Raw genomic sequence first — 14,748 nt, forward strand, 5'->3', positions numbered from 1 at the left:
TTTTTTTTCCCTCAGTTTGGGCCGATATGTATTCTTCTACATATTTTTGGTAAAAAAAAAAATCGCAATAAGCGTATATTGATTGTTTTATGGCATTTTTATTAATAATTTTTTTTTACTAGTAATGGTGGTGATCAGTGATTTTTATCGTGACTGCGACATTATGGCGGACACGTCGGACAATTTTGACATTTTTTGGACCATTGGCATTAATACAGCGATCAGTGCGATTAAAAATGCATTGATTACTGTAAAAATGTCACTGGCAGTGAAGGGTTTAACACTAGGGGGCAGTGAAGGGGTTAATGTGTGTCCTAGTTTGTGTTCTAACTGAATGGGGATGTGGACTGTGCAGGGAAATACTCTGTATGAACAGAGGATCTGTCAGTTCTCCCCTCAGAGAACTGGAAACTCTGTGTTTACACACACAGTTCCGGGTTCTCCGTGTGCCCCGAGCGATCGCGGGAGCCTGGCGGTGATCGAGACCGCTGGGCACTCACATCGGCTCGGTGGGGGTGGGGGTGGGGGGGGGGGCACGCGTGCGCCCCCTAGTGGCCATAGGACGAAGCGACGTTTCGCCCAGCCATGCCATTCTGCCGCAGTGCAACTGCGGCAGCTGGTTGGTATGTGGTTAATGTAGAAAAATGTAAAATAATGCATTTGGGTAGCAAAAATATGAATGCAATCTATACACTGGGGGGAGAACCTCTGGGGGAATCTAGGATGGAAAAGGACCTGGGGGTCCTAGTAGATGATAAGCTCAGCAATGGCATGCAATGCCAAGCTGCTGCTAACAAAGCAAACAGAATATTGTCATGCATTAAAAAGGGGATCCACTCCAGAGATAAAACTATAATTCTCCCGCTCTACAAGACTCTGGTCCGGCCGCACCTGGAGTATGCTGTCCAGTTCTGGGCACCAGTCCTCAGGAAGGATGTACTGGAAATGGAGCGAGTACAAGGAAGGGCAACAAAGCTAATAAAGGGTCTGGAGGGCATTAGGTATGAGGAAAGGTTGCGAGCACTGAACTTATTCTCTCTGGAGAAGAGATGCTTGAGAGGGGATATGATTTCAATTTATAAATACTGTACTGGTGACCCCACAATAGGGATAAAACTTTTTCGTGGAAGAGAGTTTAACAAGACACGTGGCCACTGCTTAAAATTAGAAAAAAAGAGGTTTAACCTTAAACTACGTAGAGGGTTCTTTACTGTAAGAGCAGCAAGGATGCGGAATTCCCTTCCACAGGCGGTGGTCTCAGCGGGGAGCATTGATAGTTTCAAAAAACTATTAGATAAGCACCTGAACGACCGCAACATACAGGGATATATAATGTAATACTGATACATAATCACACACATAGGTTGGACTTGATGGTCTTTTTTCAACCTCACCTACTATGTAACTATGTAACATTGCATTATTATATTTTGTGTAAATGCAGCATACTGATGTACAGTGCTTACATGCCAGTTGACAAAGTTCATAAATACCTGTTTTGAATGTAAGCTTTTATGCTAAACCAGAAAAAAAGGCATATAATATATAGCCACAAATGAATCATCACAGACCACACTGAGTACAAATGCTTTGTTTATTCTTATGCTTTATCATAAAATATAAAATTCAAAAACATGCAACTTTCAGAGAATAATACAAAAATATCAGCTTCTTTAAAAAGTGAAAAATACAAAAGAGTTAGGGAGATACATTACGTTATAACCATATTCCTCTGCATAATATGTTTTTTACTCTCTCGTCTGAGCATTGTAGGTAATCTAAAGACTTACTTCTGTCAGTCCACCAACATCAAGCTCAATATCTAAGAAGGCTTTAATTAAAAAAAGAACTATGCTATTCCCAAGTACAATATTTTTTTTTTAAGGGCAATTCCACAATAAACTACCAAAATTGGTTTGACTACACAGAAGGAGAGTGCATTGTACAACTGACTTATCCATATGCCCCCAGACCACCAATCTACTTGATGTGAGAAACATCTGGGATCTCCTCTTGAATCCTTCCTTCGTGGGTGTTGACCTACAGAGAGATTACTGTGACAGAGAACCTACAGGAGAAAAGGATCACGATGAAAGTTGCAGGTCGGCAACTTGTCCAGAATGGGACTTCCAAGTGTCAGATCAAAGGGTCAAAGACTCACGAGTTGTCACTCTATTCCAGAATTTCCGGTGTCAGGGTACCCCTACTAATAATTACTATATCTACAACGCGTGATACATTAGTGTGATGGTCAGTGGAAAGAATGCTCCCTACACTTGTGGTCATTGGGAACAATTCTCCCCTGTACAGATAGCTAAATAAATGGTGTCAATGGGAAACTATCTAAGAAGTAGAATTTGCTCATTGCTCAAGGAACCCCTAGCAACCTCTGAAGGAACCTTGGTTGAGAAACTCTGCTCTATTCCCTTCCCTGTCCACTGGTCACACTAGGAAGGTTAACATGCAGTTGCTCCTTATTGTAAACGAAGAAGGTAAGAACTTTAGTTTTATTTGAAATACGTTATCGTATTTACAACCTTAAGAAAAATTTCAGATGCAGTTGCAAAATATTTTTACATTGGATCAGCTTGGACATAGTTGCATTGGTCCTCTCAGCCTGGGTGCCATTCAGAGACCGCTTTGTGTTCTCTCAATGAATGCAAAGCATACTCTGATTAGAAGAGGTGGAGATTGTGATGTAACCTCCCTGCCTCTCCGCCTCTTCCAATCAGAAAACAGTTTGCATTCATTGAGAGAGTGCAAAGCATTCTCTGAATGGCACTTGGTGGACAGCCTCCTGTGTTCACAATGCAGTAGGACAGTCGCTTGGCATGGAACCAAGAAGCAACTGGAGATTACTATAGTAGCGGTGTCTACCACAGTTATTTCCAGCTTCTAGAGCAACCTTTCTCAACCTTTTTACCATGGAGAAACCCTTCAAATAACTTTCTGGACTCGGGGGACCCCTGCTGATAATTACTATAGCTACAGCTCACTGAACCTTAGTATTTGTGGTCACTGGGAAGAATGATTCTAACATTGGTGGTCATTGCAAATAATTCTCCCCTACAGATAGTTAAAAAGATCATTGGTGTCATTGGGAACTTATGAGATGCACAAATTGCTCAAGAAACTCAGAGCAATCTCTGGAGGAACCCTAGGCATCCAGGGAACCCTGGTTTAAAAAGGCTGTTCTAGAGGGATGCCACAGGTATAGTACATGCATAGTTACATTGGTGCAAGCTGGTTCTATGAAAAAATATCCACAGCTACAATTCTTCTTTAAAGGAAAAGTGGACTTTTATTAAGAACTCCCTAAATGCTCTTGCCTCAGTGTCAGGATTCAGGGATAATAACCCTTATAACACCCCATATTCCCTACCCATGTGCTGCGTGGCCTGTTTATAGCTGCCTCAGCATGCTCTCTATTTGGTTCAAATTTTAGGCATACAGCCTGGCTCCTGCACCAAGCTGGTGAGGGTGGAATGTCATAAAGAATATCGTCAGCCTGTGTCTTACCATCAGGCCCGAGACAAGGGGTGGGCAGGAGGGGCTGGCTGCCGTGGGCGCAATGGTTTATTGCAGGGATGGGAGCACCCTGTGCCAGTTGCTTCTGTTACAAGGCTGAGTAGCGACAGCGACATTACTGCTAACCCTAACCCTAAGGGAAGTGGGGGGGGCAGTTTGTCATCTTTGCCCTGGGCGCTGGATGACCTTGTCCAGGCACTGATTACCATGATGTATACATCACCAGGCTGAAATTTTTCTCTTTAGTAAAAGCATACTCAAATTCTTGGCACCGCACCAAACCTGCACCTCTTAATGTTTATGGAATATCTGGGAACCTGCTCCTGTAGCCCATCTCCGCTCCAACATGAAATATAAGAAGATGAGAATTGCACTTTCGTGATTAGCTTGTTCTTGATATTTCAATTCTTTTAGCAATAAAGTGGTTGCATATATCCATCGAACACACCACATTACCTAAACACGTTTCACCACAAAAGGGCTTTTTCCTACTTTATCCTTCTGAGCAAGCTCTTTGGGGCGAAACACGTTTAGAGAGTGAGGTGTCCTGGGCTGCATGTATGCAGCCACTTAATAGCTAACAGAATAAAAAATCAAGAATGATCTAATCATGGAGTGCGACTCTCATCTTTTTACATTCTCTTTGGTAATTTGATTTCCATCATCCAGCGGAATGGAGCAGGCGCGAAGATGGATGGGAGAAGCAGAAGCACTGTCCATTCTTTGTTTTGTACATAATCTGGTAGGTTGGAAACAACTTGGAGCTTTAAGGTACCAAATTGAAATAATAGGTTGGCAAAGGCTTATACATCTTTACATTAAAGCAGATCTTCACCCATTTTGTAATGGTATCCCAATCACAATGCCCATCCTTGATGCATGAATAAATGGATATTATACAATTGTATTTATTTTTTTTTGGAAAGTACCTTTTTCTTTTTTTTTCGTAGCAGTTCCTGTCCCTCCTTGGCGATTACATCATTAGGCTATCCTGTGGACTCCTGGAAAACTGGCATCATTGATCCCAGGAGTCTTCGGGCACCCTGCTACCAACAATGGGCACCACGCAGTGTCATTACTTTGTATACGCGAGACTGGGAGGTGCATGCTGGGCAGCCAGCTGCACCAAAATCCCAGAAATGCAGAGGGGCGGGCTTCAGATGCCCATATCTGCAATAACCGCTGACAGAATGCCCAGAGGAGATATTTAATAAAAGATTTTACAGGTACATAGGACAAGAATCACAAGGATGATTTTATAACAATTTTGGATAGGGGACTGTCGCTCCTCTTCAACGGCTTAAGCAAGCCATAGATTGAGTAAATTCCTTTCCTGCAACCACAGGTTGACAGGGGAATCCCTCACACCCAGTCATTGACAGTGATTACTGCTAGCGGCTATAGCAGCCACTAGTGATAATCGCATGTAAAATCCAGCAGGCTGGTTGTACCCAAAGTTGACCAATCAACTTGGGTGCATTCAGCCTGCCCATACATGGTTCGAATTTTAGCCAGCTCCGCTGAACCGGCCAAGGTTTGAATCATCTATGGCCGGCCTTATTCAAAACCCAAGGATTGGGTTTCAGTGGAGTTTTTTCCTGTGTTTAAATGCTGGATTGTGACAGCATACATATGGTATAGTTTAGCTAGCTTAGTTTATAAGAATCCTGCTGAGCCTTGGGGCCTCTCTTTCTTCCTTTGGCCCCTCAATAAGCAGAGCATACTTATACCTTAGAAAGTAATATTTATCAAAGAGCAGTAGATGCTTGGAACAGTATTCCGGCAGAGGTAGTGAGTCATGTAAACATGCTTGAGACAAACTGATCTATACTCAGATACAAAAATTATAAAAAAGTAAAAAAAAAAACCCAACAAATTAAAAAAAGGGGAAGACTTGATGGACCATTTGTTTGTTTTTTGTCCAGTTCTGTGTATCATGGCAGTTCATTTTTTGCTAAAAGGATGCAGAAGTTGAATCAGACAGAAAAACACCAGGGGCCATGCAGTTAAATCAGAGGGGCTGCCGAAAGGAAACACATACTATGTAGTTGGGGGGGAGGGAGTACTAATTTGCTTCATAACCTCATGCACTACATCACATAAAAAAAAAGCAAAGCTGAACTATGTATATACATTCATCCTGTCTCCAGCTTGTCTTGCAGGGCCTCTCATTTCCTGGCCTTCAGCTCACGCGCCATCTGACACACCGTACAAGGTCCACAGAAGGTGAGGCACACACAGTCATTACAGATGGTGCCCTGGAATGCAAAAAAAGAGAAATTAGAAAGACTATCCAAATCAGTGATGGTTAATTTACTAGATATAGGGGGCCTCAAGCTGCACATTATATGTATTTGTATTGAAGATTGTGATGGAATGCTGGGATACTGGTGGAGATGATAAGAGATTGGTGAAGGCTCGTGTGGCTACAGACATGTTGTAGGACATTGTTAGAGACTGGGAACATGTTACATGAGATTGCTAGAGACCAAACCCATTACAATCCCTTTACAAACTAGTGTTCCTGCTACTGGCTGCTGGGAACCGAGATTGCACAGTAAATTCCAAAGTCCCCCGCCGGGAGCATACAATGGCTCTGTGGGACGGATTCCCCCAACAAAACTGACTGTGTTGATGGGGGAGTCAAACAATGGAATCAATCAATTTTCTTTCCTGCAACACATAGTCTAGGGCCGGCTTAAGGTTCCTATCTCACATGCATTCATACACTAGGGCCAATTTAGATAGGAGCAAATTAACCTTCCAGTAGATCTTTTGGAGTGCGGGAGGGATTTCCCCATCAAAACTGAATGTTTACATTTTTTTTCCTGCAACCCGTGGTTTCAAGAAAGAAAGTAGAAAGAAAGTAGCTCCCTTTATACCCAGCTTAAGGTTCCTAGCTCGCATGCATTCCTACACTAGGGCCACTTTAGATAGGAGCCAATTAATCTTCCAGTATATCTTTTGTAGTGTGGGAGGGATTTCCCCATCAAAACTGAATGTGTTGATGGGGTAATCAAGCAATTTTCTTTCCTGCAACCTATTGTCTACAGGAGGCTTAAGGTTCTTCAAATATACTAGGGCCAGCTTAGATAGGAGCCAATTAACGTTCCAGCAGACCTTTTGGAGTGTGGGTGAAAACCAGCAAAAAACCCACACAAGCATAGGGAGAACATGCAAGCTCCATGCAGATGTTCTGAATGGGATTCAAACTGGGGTCCCCAGTGCTGCAAGCTGATCGCCTGGAGCTCCCGTTTGAACAAATGATACCAAATCTGTAGTATCAAGTGTTCTCCAAGGGTTGATGGAGCAATGCTTTGGAAAGGTTCCATATGTGTATTAACATTCATTAACAGACCTAACCCCATTTTCTTCAGATTACACCAGAAAGAACACCAACACACCAATTAGGGGTATGAACAGCAAAGTAAAATCCTTCTGCACTTAGCTTGGTTGACACTTGATCCTACTTCTCTATGAGGGGAAGTAAAGTGAGAGTGGCCTGGAATTCATATTGCGGAAATCAAGAATTTGAGACCCTAGGGCAACATTTTTCCAGGTCCCTCTGAAGACAGCTTCAAAGGGAGAATGCAATAACAAGAAGAAAAACAAGGCTCTGACGACAGAGGACTAATTAAAAACAGGACTGGAGAGAGCAAAGGGTCAACTTCTCAAATGCTTCTCCATAGCATATCCAACCCTAGTTATAAAGACAAATGGCTGTTCATGCAGTTACAATGGCTACTGTCTGTGCAGAAACCCTTTGTCTTGTCTTTGCATCCAGATGTTGGGTCATTATAAGCAGCACAATGGCTTAAGTAGTAAACATTTAGGCCTTGCAGCAGAAATCACAAATCTCACCTCCACTGTAAAAGATGAGTTTGGGCCCGCCCATTCTGATTCTTAAGCAGTTGATCTTTTCACTTAAATTAAAAAGTCCTGTAATTGACCAATAGGAGGGCTGGGACCAAATGTAGCATTTAAAGAGAATGTCAACATTTGCACTTACCTTTAGGCATTGATTGTTGTAACATTTGTTTTTTTTTTGTGTATTTTTTCATCAGTATGCCATTGTTTCCTACCACTCCCTGCCCCTCTGTACATACATAGATTCTTTTCCCAGCCAAACAGTGCTGCTGCCTTGACTTCCATGAGCCTGCTCATGCACTGGGGTTCACATGGGCTGCCTACATTGCAAGGGAATTTTCTCTTAGCTAAGTGAATGTGGTGAAAATTCATTTTGCACAAGATTTGTGCAAGGAAAACTTAAAAAAGACTGCGTTATTCTCTTGCACGTGATTGGAAAAAATCAGCAGAGCTTCACTTCATTCACTAAGGCTAAGCTAAGGGAACATTCCCATGTAAAAGTGAACAGCTTAATTTGTCTTTAGTAAATCAACCCCTCTTGGTTTAGGTAAGGGGGCTGTTGAGAGATGTAGTTCTGGGGCATGCCTATGTCATTAGGAATTAAGCTACAAACATGATGATGCCACTGGGTGTAATAAAATCGGTTTCTTGCTACTGGAACAAGGTAAACGAAAAAATGCTTAAGAGGGGGAGAGGGGGCTTTGTGAGTAAATTTGGGTAGTGTCGTACATTTTAAAGCGGTTCTTCACCCGAGAAGTCAAAAATTAAAAGGTCAGCAGCTACAAATACTGTAGCTGCTGACTTTTAATAATAGGACACTTACCTGTCCAGCAATCCAGCGTGGTCCTCACCCCAGCTGGCTCTTTGGCCGTCTTTGTGTCCAGGTTTACTTTAGGAAGCCGGCTGTGAGGAGCTATGCTGCACTTTGTGAATGGTCCTGTAGCTTTCTGGGACCTGTGACGTGTCCAGAAGGCTGTGGGGCAAGGGGGGGGGGGGGGGGCGAACTTCCTCTTCGAATGCTGTGGCAATGTGACCAAAAGTGACAGTGGATACCTCTCAAAACCAGGTACCTGCTCCCCTTCCATAAAAAGAAGTGGCAAAACTTAAAGAAGAGGAGGGTAGGTGGAGGCAGACGAGCAGAAATTCCCCTTTTGGGTAGAAATATCTGGTTTATTTGCACACGTTTATAGGAACCAATTGTGAATTAATCAGCAACAATTCACAAATGTATAAACAGTGAATAAATTGTAAATTGCTCCAGTCTGTCCCACTTGATTTGATTGTAGCCGTATTAGTGCAATTGTGACAGAGAAAATTGTCAATTTTCTCCAGTCTGTCCCGAAAGATTCAGTTCTTCCCCCAATGGGTGCCACCATCTTGTCTCACATACAGCATGGTTACTATAAGGTGAAGGTTGTCTATCACTAATAAACACCATGGCTATTCATGTGTTCATACTTGTGGAACGTAAAGGTTTATTTTTTCCAGCTGTTAAGATAAGATTGGTGGGAAGAATATAAAAGTAACACTATGTCTGCATGGCTATGAAATGGAAAAAAATCGCGTTATCAGTCTTTATGATTTTTTGTCAAAAAGGGAGTGTATTGTTGTCAATCAGTGGGTCAACTTAACTGTGTTTGATTTACTGAAGAGCAGAATATTAATCTAGCCAAGTGAAGCTCCATTCACTTGAATCACATTCTAGGGAAATGTGTACTTTTTTAAGATTTCCCAGAAATTCTTGTGTTATTCGGCCTTGTCATGGAGGCATCCAGAGACCAGCTGGACAAAGGAATTCAATCAAAAGCATCCAGTCAACCCTCCAACCTGTTGTTCAACTCTCTATTCCTCAGACACCCAACCATAAAGATCTGACCAAGGGATTTATTCAAGTCTATTTAAATCAACTTCCTCCACTTACTTGTGTACTCTCCTGTTATGTAGACACCCAAAATGCCAGACATGACAAAAGAAGCCAAACAAATAGATTAAATCAACCCTCCAGCATGTCTGTGTAACAACCGGGACAGTGGACCCTCCATGGTATCTGCACATTTGGAGTGGGTGTGAGCCCTAGTGTGGGAACTAACAGGGACTGGAGCCTTGGGCTAGGAAATGATCCTATTATTCAGGCAATGGGTGTTGGTCTGACCACAATTAAATAGAGAGATTTATTGACAGGCAGGGCAATGACTGGCCTTGACAAATGTTTTTTGAATGTACTTTTTGTTGCTTTGTTTGCTTTTAACATTTGATTTAGAAAAGGATTGACTTTACTCAAAGAAAACCACACACACTGTTTGTGCAGGCTGGTTGTACACAATTCAATCGATGGATCAACCAGGGTGCCCATACATGGGTCAAAATTCTGCTAGTCCCTGTTGAATCGGCTGAATTTCGATCCATGTATTGTCAGTTTAAGATTGGTACCCTTAAAAAACGCATAAATACAAATACATCATCTTGAGAAGCAGAAAAACATTGCACAGTGCTGAATAGACTGATCACAACAGTAATTACTGATACATACTGTAGATTAAAGGAACTTATGTGGCTTCTAGATAAAAGCTAATACAGGTTCTATTTACAAAAATCTGCCAAAGGTTACATAGTAACAAAACTCGTACCGGGATGCGGTGCCGTTCCCTGATTCCTGTTCGCATGGCAAGCAGGGCACCACCAATCACTGGCAAGCAGCAGCATTCGCCGTAATCTGAGGCCACTCTACAAGCTAAGCATATCGGGAAGAATGTTCCACAAAGACCTAAGAGAGATAAAAGAACGCAATAAGAGTTAAGGATAGCTAGAACGACCCCAAATGGAAATCTAGCTTCAACTGATACATCTTGAAATATAGAAATAAAGAAGTATACATTGTTGGGATCCCTGGAAGCCTCACGTTGTACTGCATAGGAGAACAGGCATTGTCTGTTGAGCAGGGTGCAGACCATCTTCCGTTCTTTTTCTTTCCTGGGGGAATTTGTGCCCCAAATTGATGGAAAGGGGGTGTTCTTCTCAAACCAAACATTACTCTCCCTGTGATGCAATTCCTGTTCTCCTATGGACGGTAGAGGCTTCCAGTTTAGTAGTTTATTCTTTCAGATAATTCTTCCCGAAGATACTTATACAAAATTGTTGTTAGTATATTACTTTTCACCCCTTCCTACGGGTAACCTGGCATTATTCGGGGGATTTTGGATTGTGGACGATTGTGACGGATTCCATCTTTCATTTTAAATTCAATATAGCTCGGGCCTCTAGACTCACAACATGAGTTGTCAAACTATAGGTCTCGGTATTTAATGAACTTTCACGTTCTTTCCTGAAGAAGCCATATGGCGAAACATGTAGAAAACATGAACGTGATCACAGTAAATCATTGTCAATAATAGGGTACCTTGCACACATACATGGCCATGACTATACTGTATGCACTGTTTTTACTGATGTTGTTCATTTAATAAAATTTGTACATCATTTTTTTACTTTACATATTGTTGTCTTTATATAACTTGCACCTTTAAAGTCCCATATCTTCTATATGTCTTGTTTTTGACTAAACGGGATGTTGGTGCCATATTTGATGTAAACTCTGACACTGATCTCTGACCACATAACCTACCATCTAGAAATATAGAGTTTAACAGGCATCTATCCCTATGGCCCCTTTAACAATGATGCAGTGCGGTTTGATGGCACCACAGGTGCAACGTAGCATGCCCATGGGTTTGGTGCTGGATAGCTGCGCTTTCCTATTGACTTCTTTTATGTCCCGTTGTTTTGGTGTACCGCATCAGTGTGAAAGGGGCCTAAGTCGTTGTTTTACTGACTTTTCCTCCAGTAATGATTGGAGGATAGACCTTGTACATGTTGATATATTTTGTTTTGGCCGAGGAAACCCTTCCGGTATCCCAACCTCACCTCTATGTTCCTAAACCTCATCCTTTTCTTTGTAGGCAATGGGGAATCAGGATGGTGATGCAGATCCTGCAGTCCCTCAACAAACTGCAAGGTGGGCATCCTGCCTTGTGCCAACTTTATGTAGAATTTTATTTGAATGTTCCTACAGAAATTCAGAGCATTCAGTCTTGTCATCATTGAGTCAGCTAATTTTGTTTAAAAAAGCCTTAAAATTCCAAATGTCCAGACCTGCTTCTTGAATAGAATTACAGGTGTATTAAATAGTTTTTTGCTATGCCCAGAACATGAGAATTACAATATGTACAATTTTCCAGAATTTTGCTTATTACAGAAAAAAATTAAATTTCTTTCCTTCAAATTTTTTTGTCACTACCATCAAAAACTATCATCGATTTGAGCCCACTAACCTATAATGCCCTGTACACACGGTCAGACATTCCGACAACAAAATCCTAGGATTTTTTCCGACGGATGTTGGCTCAAACTTGTCTTGCATACACACGATCACACAAAGTTGTTGGAAAATCCGATCGTTCTGAACGCGGTGACGTAAAACACGTACGTCGGGACTATAAACGGGGCAGTAGCCAATAGCTTTCGACTCTTAATTTATTCTGAGCATGCGTGGCACTTTGTGCGTCGGATTTGTGTACACACGATCGGAATTTCCGACAACGGATTTTGTTGTTGGAAAATTTTATAGCCTGCTCTCAAACTTTGTGTCGGAAATTCCGATGGAAAATGTGTGATGGAGCCTACACATGGTCGGAATTTCCGACAACAAGGTCCTATCACACATTTTCCGTCAGAAAATCCCATTGTGTGTACGGGGCATATGAAATCAAAAGAATGTTCTAAAAATTATTGATTTAGAATTCCTATTTTACTAGTGTGTGGCTAGCATTCGGAAGCAACACCTAATGTCCCGTACACACGGTCGGATTTTCCTACGGAAAATGTTCGATGGGAGCTTGTTGTCGGAAATTCTGACCGTGTGTAGGCTCCATCGGACATTTTCCATCGGAATTTCCGTCACACAAAATTTGAAAGCTGGACCTCAAATTTTCCCACAACAAAATCCGTTGTCGTAAATTCTGATCGTGTGTACACAATTCCGACGCACAAATTTCCACACATGCTCGGAATCAAGCAGAAGAGCCGCACCGGCTATTGAACTTCATTTTTCTCGGCTCGTCGTACGTGTTGTACGTCACCGCGTTCTTGACGTTCGGAATTTCCGACAAGATTTGTGTGACCGTGTGTATGCAAGACAAGTTTTGAGTCAACATCCGTCGGAAAAAATCCATGGATGTTGTCGGAATGTCCGATCGTGAGTACGGGGCATAAGACATTATTCTAGCTTTGCCTCCTGGAAGGACCAGCACTCCTTGCCAATATTGCTCATCGCTGCTCATTATATGAAAAAAAAATTTTTTTAAATGATTCCATAAATAGCCAAGAACCACACCATCTCAGCGCCAACCATGCTTGAGAAGTAGCCATATCACTGAAGTAGTTTAGTGGTTATATACAGTTGTGCTAATAAGTTTACATACCCTGGCAGAATTTATAATTTCTTGGCCATTTTTCAGAGAATATGAATAACACAAAAACATTTCTTTCACTCATGGTTAGTGTTTAGCTGAAGCCATTTATTATCAATCAACCGTGTTTACTCTATTTAAATCATAATGACAACAGAAACTACCCAAATGACCCCGATCAAAAGTTTACACACCCTGGTGATTTTGGCCTGATAACATGCACACAAGTTGACACAAAGGGGTTTGAATGGCTATTAAAGGTAACCATCCTCCCCTGTGATCTGTTTTCTTGTAATTAGTGTGTGTGTATAAAAGGTCAATGAGTTTCTGGACTGCTGACAGACCCTTGCATCTTTCATCCAGTGCTGAACTGATGTTTCTGGATTGTGAGTCATGGGGAAAGCAAAAGAATTGTCAAAGGATCTGCAGGAAAAGGTAGTTGAACTGTATAAAACAGGAAAGGGATATAAAAAGATATCCAAGGATTTGAAAATGCCAATCAGCAGTGTTCAAACTCTAACCAAGAAGTGGAAAATGAGGGGTTCTGTTGAAACCAAACCACGGTCAGGTAGACCAACTAAAATTTCAGCCACAACTGCCAGGAAAATTGTTTGGGATGCAAAGAAAACCCACAAATAACTTCAGGTGAAATACAGGACTCTCTGAAAACATGTGGTGTAGCTGTTTCAAGATGCACAATAAGGAGGCACTTGAAGAAAGATGGGCTGCATGGTCGAGTCACCAGAAGAAAGCCATTACTACACAAATGCCACAAAGTATTCCACTTACAATACTCCAAACAGGAAAGAGACAAGCCTCAAACCTTGTGGCACAAAGTCATTTGGAGTGATGAGACCAAAATTGACCTTTTTGGCTGCAACCATAAATGCTACATTTGGAGAGTCAACAAGGCCTATGATGAAAGGTACACCATTCCTACTGTGAAACACGGAGGTGGATCGCTGATGTTTTGGGGATGTGTGAGCTACAAAGGCACAGGAAATTTGGTCAAAATTGATGGTAAGATGAATGCAGTATGTTATCAAAAAATACTGGAGGAACATTTGCATTCATCAGTCAGGAAGCTGAGCATGGGATGTACTTGGACATTCCAACATGACAATGATAAAAACACAAGGCCAAGTCGACCTGTCATTGGCTACAGCAGAATAAAGTGAAGGTTCTGGAGTGGCCATCTCAGTCTCCTGACCTCAATATCATTGAGCCACTCTGGGAAGATCTCAAATGTGCAGTTCATGCAAGACAGCCCAAGAATACAGGAACTGGAGGCTTTTTGCCAAGGGGAATGGACAGCTTTACCATCTGAGAAGATAAAGAGCCTCATCCACAAATCCCACAAAAGACTTCAAGCAATCATTGATGTTAAAGGGGGCAATACACGATATTAAGAACTGGGGTATTCAAACTTGTGATCAGGGTCATTTGAGTAGTTTTTGTTGTGATTATGATTTAAAAAGAGTAAACATGGTTGATTGATAATAAATGGCTTCAGCCAAACACTAACCATGAGTGAAAGAAAAGTTTTTGTGTTATCATTCATATTCTCTGAATACTGTCCAAGAAATCATAAATTCTGCCAGGGTATGTAAACTTATAAGCACAACTGTATATATATATATATATATATATATATACTATATTACCAAAAGTATTTGGACACCTGCCTTTACATGCATATGAACTTGAATGGCATCCCAGTGTTAGTCTGTAGGGTTCAATATTGAGTTGGCCCACCCTTTGCAGCTATAACAGTTTCAACTCTTCTGGGAAGGCTGTCCACAAGGTTTAGAAGTGTGTCTATGGGAATGTTTGACCATTCTTCCAGAAGCGCATTCGTGAGGTCAGACACTGATGTTGGATGAGAAGG

The 14,748-nt window shown here is 41.7% G+C and overlaps 1 protein-coding gene across 2 annotated transcripts in view; it reads right to left on the reverse strand.

Annotated features, from left to right (window-relative positions):
- Positions 1-1,575: 1,575 nt before the first annotated feature.
- Positions 1,576-14,748, reverse strand: part of LOC141110607 (cornifelin homolog B-like) — a 66,117-nt gene continuing 52,944 nt past the window's right edge. For both annotated transcript variants that reach the window (XM_073602045.1, XM_073602046.1), the window contains exons 3-4: positions 10,023-10,159; positions 1,576-5,786 (exon numbers count right to left, since the gene is read on the reverse strand). In XM_073602045.1, coding sequence (XP_073458146.1) covers positions 5,697-5,786; positions 10,023-10,159 — 227 coding nt within the window. In that variant the 3' untranslated portion in view covers positions 1,576-5,696. The remainder of the gene's footprint in view (positions 5,787-10,022; positions 10,160-14,748) is intronic.

This window comes from Aquarana catesbeiana, linkage group LG10 (genome assembly GCF_042186555.1).
Source record: "Aquarana catesbeiana isolate 2022-GZ linkage group LG10, ASM4218655v1, whole genome shotgun sequence".
Taxonomy (NCBI): domain Eukaryota; kingdom Metazoa; phylum Chordata; class Amphibia; order Anura; family Ranidae; genus Aquarana; species Aquarana catesbeiana.